The 8,161-nt window shown below is 35.4% G+C and overlaps 1 protein-coding gene across 8 annotated transcripts in view; it reads right to left on the reverse strand.

Moving 5' to 3' along the window:
• Ehbp1 (EH domain binding protein 1) overlaps positions 1–8,161 on the reverse strand; it is a 386,641-nt gene that overhangs the window by 168,413 nt on the left and 210,067 nt on the right. For all 8 annotated transcript variants that reach the window (XM_023720824.1, XM_023720823.1, XM_023720828.1 and 5 more), the window contains one exon: positions 6,978–7,167. In XM_023720824.1, coding sequence (XP_023576592.1) covers positions 6,978–7,167 — 190 coding nt within the window. The remainder of the gene's footprint in view (positions 1–6,977; positions 7,168–8,161) is intronic.

Consider the following 8,161-nt stretch of genomic DNA (forward strand, 5'->3'; position numbering starts at 1 on the left):
ACAAATCGTGTTGAGTGCTTTCCTGCTGGACGGGAGGGCGCCCGACAAAATATTATGCTTTTCCTCAAGTTGTTTTAAAAAGTGTTGTGGTTTACTCATCTTATAAATGCAGAAAGCTGGGGAGATAGCTCAGTGGCTTAAACACCTGCCTGGCAAGTACAAGGTCTTGAGTTCAATTTCCAGTATCAAAAAAAGTTGCAGAAATTGTCAGAAGTGTGAAATTTATATAGATTTATGATAGAGTTCTTAGCTACCTTCAGAAGAAATTTGGATTTTATTTTTTGATAAAAGTGCATGCTTATCTCTGTTCAAGTTCTAATCTTGGTTTGTTTTTATAAATTTTCTTTAAAAATAATTCTTTTCAGAAAAGAGACAGAGCACTGGTCATTCCATGGCAATAAATGGCTCTTCAGCATCTGTAGTTAGCTGCCACTTGATGCAGTTTGGCATTTTGTTATACAAGCAATTATGGCAAAATATCCTTTTACTGTACAACTAAAATTTGGCTTTAGTTCGAAAGTTTTCTTTAAAGTATTCTGCCCCTTTCAATTTATAAATAAGGGAAATAACTAGGCCAGAAACTTACCTTTGAACATCAAAACTCTGTAACAGTCTAACTGTATATTTATGCAAAACATATCTTCTTTTCCTAAATAGATGTATACTAAATACTGTATACTAAGAAAACTTTAGGTCAATTCAAGGTTGCAAAAATGGCCAATAATTTTACCAAAGTCTTCAGGAACTACTGAGATACACCAGTTTATTCATGCAATGAGTTCAGTTCCATTTTACTGTGCTTTCTAGGCTGCTATTTATCATTTTTATTACTGTCAGTATGTCACTGATTTTAATCTACTCACTTATACATAACTGCGTAGTTGTTTCCAATTTCTTTTTTTCTTTTGGTTTGGCAATGGTCCCCATTTTTTCAAATGAAAACTTATACATACGCAAATATATAAAAAGAATGAATGTGGATGTTCGCTATGCAGATCCAGGGAGCTAACACCAAGCCGCCGTATCACCACAGAAAACAAGAATCACCTGATAACACCTGAAGCCACCATCAAATATTTTAATGACATTTGTCTAATCTAAGAGTCATTTTTTTTTGTTCTGAGGGATAATTTTGGAAAATATCATACAAACCTTCCCCCAAACTGAGAATATAGTGCAGTATAAAGGCCCTAAATTCGACCCTTAGTACTACAAAAAAATGAATCAACACAGATAATCATGAAGCTAGAATCATGGAAAAGCAGAAGACATCACAGAGGAAAGACCAAAGCAGTCTGGAACACTACTTCTGGCTCTGGTTCCTGCTCCAAAAGCAGCTTCACCAGGTAAGGCCAGGTTAAGACTGGAGACAGTCAGCAGCCCCAGTGTGATAAACAAGAGAAAGAAGTACCTGCCCTAGGAAATAACCAGTTATTATGCCCTCTACATTTTTATTCGTATGTTTGTGATACGTAATGAATACACATTGGAGTTACACACACACACACACACACACACACACACACACAGACTTTCCCTTCCCCTCTGTCCCTTACATCTCTCCCCACCCCCAGATACAAAAACAAAAACAAAACAAAACAAAAAAAACCCTAACCAAATAATCAGAACACTGTTATGGTTTGTTTGCTTCTAAGTGGTACTGGGATTTATCTCTCAAATGAAAGTTGGACACTAAATAGATCTTCAGATAAAAGTGAAAGAAAAATCCATCCCCAAAAACAGCACACATCTCATTATAGAAGCACAAGAATTCTGAGAAAAAAGAGCAATTTAACTCCTCCAAAAGTCTATACTCATCAGTAACTGAATGCAAAGATATAAAAGTACATGAAATGTATATCTCTTCCTACTGTAGTGGTTTCTCTTTTTTTATTGACTGATACAATATTTTGATTACAAGGTTATTTTGTACTTGTCGTAATACTTTTAGTGAAATAAAAACTGCTTGAGAAAAATTTTTAAAAATGAATCCAAACAATTTCTTGCATATGACCAGATCATAATGGAATAAAACTAGAAATCAACAGCAAGAAAAACCAAAGAAACTATATAAACACATGAGATTGAACAATTCACTTTGTGTGTGTGTGCGTGCGCGCATGTGTGTGTTTATGTGCGCACGTGTGCGCCCAAGTTCTCACTATGCAGTTCAGACTTGTGGTGATCCTCCTGATTTCTGGCTCCCTAGTGATGGGATTACAGGCATATGCCACTAAGCCCAGACTCCGTTGCTGGCTCAGCACGCCCAGGGCAGAGCTGGTGCAGCATGCAGAGCCAGGGATCGAACCCTGGCACTTGTGCTTACCTGAGCAAGTGCTTAGTCTGCTGAGTTATACCACTGGCCCTCACAATTCACTTCTTAATTATCAGTGAATCATTGAAGAAATCAGGAAAGCAGTTTTAAAATTCCTTTAATCAAATGAAAATACAACAAACCAGAATCTCTGGGATATAGCAAAGACAATACCAAGAGAGAAGTTTATAGCTGTGAGTACCTACACAAAAACAAACAGATCACTAATAACCTAATGAGGCATCTCAGTCTTACAGAAAAATAAGAACAAACCAAAACTAAACTTAACAAAAAGAAATACTAAAGATCACGGCTGAAATTAATGAGATAAAGAATAAAAGAGTAATATATAAATGAAAGAGTATGTTCTGTAAAATGATAAATAAGATTGACAAACCCTTAGCCAAATTAACCAAAAGAAACATGACATCTCTATAATTAGAGACCCACAGGCTTATTAAAGGCTACTTTGACAACTTCTAATAAATTCAAGAATCTAGAACAAACAAATTTCTAGACACATATGACCTACCAAAACTGAAACAAAAGGATATAAAAAACCTAAAAGAACAATAACAGGGCCAGCTAAAGAGCTCAGTGGATTAAAGAGCCTGCAAGTAGGTAGGGGGATGGTGGCCCTGGGGCCACTGAGACTGGGTGTGGTGTTGCATGCCTGTAATCTCAGCTGTTGGGAGGCTGTTAACAGGCAGATCATTACTAGTTCGATCTAGCAGTAAGACCCTAAATACTCTGTAGACCCTTTCCTAAAATACAAAAACAAACCAAAACACAATAACATCATGAGATTAAGGAGTAAGGTAGTAATATATAAATCTCTCAACAAGGAAAAGCCTAGGACCAGACAGAATCATTGATTAATTTTTCAGACCATTATAAAACACCAATGCTGCTCAAACTATTCTATTAAACAGAAGAGGAAGCAGTGCTTCCAAATTCAATGCATGAGGCCAACATCACCCAGGACAACACTGAAAAAAGGCAACCATAGACCAATATCCTGATGAACATAGAATCAAAAATCTTTACTAAAACACTCAAAACAAATTCATCAAAATAGCAAATCTTACACTAAGAACAAGTCAGTTTCATTCCAGGGATGCAAGAGAGGTTTAATAAGCATATTAATAAAATGAATAAATTGCATAAATAAAGGATAAAAAAGTCACATTATCACCTCAACTGACATGAAAAAAGCCTTCAACAAAGATCAATATCCCTTCATGATCAGAAACTAGGTATTCCTCAAATTAGTAAAGGTCACATATGACAGACTTATAGTCAACCGTACTCTAAATGAGGAAAAACTGAAAGTGTCTCCCCTAAAATTAGAATAAGGCAAGCGTGTTTACTTTCACAACTCCCATTCAATATACTATAGTACTTGAGCAATTAGGCAAGGAAAACAAGCCATGGTGTGGGGAAAAACATCACCAGCTCTCCCTCATACTGTATTTACAGGGTTGTTTGTTTTTCATTTAATAATGTATGAGTAAAATATCTTTGAGATAGAATCTTGCAATGCAGTTCTCAAACTACTGGGCTCAAGCAATCCATCTGCCTCTACCTGCCAAGGAGCTGGGACCACAGGCATATACCACAGTGCAAGGCTTATAGATTTTTTAAAATTAATTTTTCAGTTGTGTTTAACTTAGTATGTTATCCAGTTACTTTTCAGGTCAGCAAGTAGTTAATGTGGCTATGACTGTGTTTCTACTGTGTCTGTGTGCAATGAGACATTTTCTAAAAGAAGAAAGGAGATAAAATGTTCAGTCTTTCTGGAAACATCATTTATTCCACAATGAATCTGCAATGGTACATTTCTCTAATTCTGTAAGATAATGTATCTCCATTATCCTCAAAATAAGGTAAAAACTAGCTATTTACACAGGTATTATGTACTTCACTACAAAAGAATTTGATCACCATATAAATAATGTTTCTATGGAAAAATATTTAGAATCCCAACTAAGAGAAACAATTCTCCTCAGTTATATGGCACAGTGGAAAAAGTATGGATTTTTCATGAAAGACTTTAATTTTATTCCTGGCTCTGTCATTATTATAATCTTTTGCCTTGAGAAAAACACTAAAATTCAGTTTCTCATATGTCAAATGGAGATGATAGTTTGTATTTCTCAAGTGGATCAATCAGGCACATAGTAGGTAATGTAAGTTCCTTTCTGTTCTCCTACAAAGGAATTCTTGATCAGCTTTCAACACCTGATGGACTGGAGAAGAACAGGACAGGGAGTAGGCAAAAAAGGAACTGGAGATTCAGAAAGTTAAGGAAGGTGCTCCTTATGGTCAGAATGCATAAAGACAGTCTCTTGATTCTGGCTAGTGCCCAACTGTCTTTAGTTTTGCTTTTACTGGTATTAGAATTAGTCACCTCATTGCCTTTACATTTTTGCCATCTGCTTCTTTCATATACAGCCTCTAATGACAACCCCAGCCCCGCAACTGTAAGTCAAAATTTACTCCAGTTTTTAACCTTGAACTCATAGGGTTTAAAAAAACAAACATATAAGATTGACCTCTTGAATAACAGAATGAGAATCTCAATGAACTCACTCTCCCTTTAAAATATCCAAAATACAGGTAAACAAAGTTAGTCTATTCAAAGCTCTGATACTTTACAAAATCCACAGAATAAACTAAAAAATATTCTATCCAAGAGAAACTATTGAACTGTAATGGCTGAAGGAAAAAAAAGTGCAGACATGTCACCTCAGGTGAACTATGGTTCCAAGTCCACACAATGAAAATGTCAGGTTCTAATCCTGTCTTTACTGGCACCTTTTCTTTATCCTTCTGATAGCAAGCATACTCTATTTTTATCAAAGCTACCTGTGAGAATTTAATAGTCTAATATAGTAATAACAACACATTGTGGTCAAAAGTTATTTACCTTCAAAAATTTAATATAAACTTTATTTCTACCTTACACGTAGAAGATGTAACATTGCATACAATCATTTTTATATCATATTTCTACACCAGTGTCTTAAGTCAAAATGGCAGTATTCAAAGTCTTTATAAAACATTTCTATACACTGACCTTTAATCTTTGTCAACAGATGATTTATATTCCTTTCTCTAAGTCCATATAAGCTAGCCCTCATGCTTGCCTGTATTCAAGAATATCCTTTTACCTTCCCTTTTTTTTTCTTCTCTTTTCCTTTTTTTTCCTTTTTTCCCTCTTTTCTTTCTTTCTCTCCTTCCTCTGATTTACTTATTTATTTACATATTCACTGACTGATTAGCATTGGGGCCTGAACTGAACCTAGTGCATTCTCACAGAGTTATATACCCAGCCCTTTTACTGGTTTTCCACTTTAAGACAGGATCTCATTAAATCTCTAAATTGCCCAAGATGTAGTCAAATTTACAGTCCTCCTGCTTCAGCCTCCAGGTTGAGGGGATTATAGGCATAAATCACCATACCCTGCTTCAGAGTATTCAGTCTGTAGAGCACCCATTAATAATTTTAATGCCTCTCTTGCTCACTTTTAAACAGCATTTTAAAAATAAATCTTGGAGCTGTATCTCATTGGTAGAGTATGTGCTTAGCATACTCAAGGGCCTAGGCTCAATCCCACTGTTATAGTTTGTGTATAGTGTCCCTCCAAAGCCTCATGCAGTCATGGGGCTGGAGTATCTAATTGATTATTGTAGGTGTGGATGCTGCACCTGTCCAGGGACAGTTAATTTGCATTACAATGTAAGGAGGGAAGAGAAGCCAGCTGCCTGAGCTGCTGCTACTCCTCCATTTCGGTCTCTACTCTTTGCCACCACCATGGAAGGTTGCCTTCTGCCACTTGCTGCTCTGCCTTGGAGCCACCTGAGTATGGACTGAAACCTCCAGTAACTGTGAGCTAAATAAATCTTTCCTTCCCTAATATTGAATGTTGGGTATAGAGTAACTGAGACACCCAAACATGAAAAATAAATCACAACCTGAGCACTAGGGTGGTACCTGTCTTGGGAGGCTGAGACAGCGCATCTGATTAAGTCTATAAATTTGAAAACAGCCTAGGTAACATTGTAAGACTCATATTAAAAAAAAAAAATTAATCCAAACTATCTATGCTGTACTATAAACTTACATGCTCACAAACACATTCAGGGTCACAGTTGCTTTAATTTTACTTTTAAATCATGCAAATAGCTAATAATAACTTCTATTAATTTTAATTAAATTGCATGGAGGAAAAAGACCAAACATTAACCCATAATTCACTAAGAATAAAATCCTTAAAAAAAAGGGGGGGGCCAGGGAGGTGGCTCAGTGGAATAAGCGCTTCCCTGGCAAGCGCAGGCACCTGAGTTCAATCCCTGGTTCCGCCAAAAAAAAAAAAAAAAAAAGGAATAAAATACTACCTGGGATAATTTTATTGCTGATTTCTATTGGTTTATTGAAAAGAACAATTAATGCTTTTTTTTTTCTTTTTAATTTTTTGGACCAATTTTGCATGCTTATTCCTGGTAATATGATCAACTAACTTGAAGACAAAAATATTCAATATAACAATCACAGTTGAATTTCTATCAACTTATATAGTGAAATTTTGTATAATTTCTAATTTTTTATTCTCTTTAAAAAAATTTTAGAAAAAGAAAAAGAAAAAGAGTAAAATCCTACCTTAGGAGAAGTGGACAGATCTTTTCCCGCAGACACAACTGTGTTTTCATTTACTCTTCCTGTCTTTGGTGAGAGAACTGGTGGAGCTGGGGCCTTTCTTTTCACTCTCCTTTCAGTTTCTAGTTCTTGAACTGGATTTGCCAAATTACTTGCAGGAAGAGTTGGCTTAGGTTCATAAAAAGGGTTTGATCTGAATAAAAGAAAGATTTCTGTTAAATATATCTAAAAGATGACTTAGTTTTAACTAAAATAATAGAACATGTTCTGAAATCTGTTTTTTTCTAAAAGAACTTAAACCAGTAAAACAAAATTTAGAAACAATAACTGTTAATCTTTTGGTCCATTTTTATCTGGATTTAAATAAAACTTTACTGTTTAAAAGTAGCTTTAAAACATTTTTTATTAAAAAAATTTTTTTTATAAATAAAGTCATGGTCAACTGGAACACATACATACAGAACCTTGCAAAAGTATAATCAAAAAAGGAGATCTATTCTACATACCCAAGGAAGAGGATATAAATTATAGAAATGTTTATTACATTTTTAACACCCCCCCCCCATCACTACTTCTGTTAGTTACTCTTTTCATTATGGCAGAAGGTTTTTTTGTTTTTTGTTTTTTTTTCTCCGAATGCCTTCAGGGCATGATTGGCTGGCTTGAGTCGTGGGGATCGAACCACAGCAACCTGAGCCTGACTGCTTTGTTGAAGCAACCACTTAAAGAACTGAGCTAAGGGGCAGGCCCCCTTCATTATGGAACATCTTTCAGTGTTCAGCAAGTTTCTGTTAACAGTAAATGTCTTTATTTCAGCTTCATAAATAAATGACAGTTTAGATGGACGAGAATTCTACATTTCAGTTACTCTGTCTCAGTGAAGCCTTTATCGCTTATCAGCTTCATAATGCTCCTTTGTAAGTCATGTTTTGTATGTGGTTGCTCTCAGGATTTATTCCTGGCTTTGAGCAGTTTTACTCTGATATGTTTAAGTGTAAATTTCTTTTAATTTCTTCTTTCTCACTCCTTGTACTTCCCAAGTCGAAAGACCCAAGTGTTTCATCAGTTCTGAAAAATTGTAACTATTTTCTTTGATAGCCTTTTCCCTATTTTCTCTAGTCTCTACTTTAGAAAATGTTACTAGATGTATAAGGAACTATACATTTGTTGTATTTCCTAATCTCCCC

The sequence above is a fragment of the Octodon degus genome, unplaced genomic scaffold, assembly GCF_000260255.1.
Source record: "Octodon degus isolate 3935 unplaced genomic scaffold, OctDeg1.0 scaffold00078, whole genome shotgun sequence".
Taxonomy (NCBI): domain Eukaryota; kingdom Metazoa; phylum Chordata; class Mammalia; order Rodentia; family Octodontidae; genus Octodon; species Octodon degus.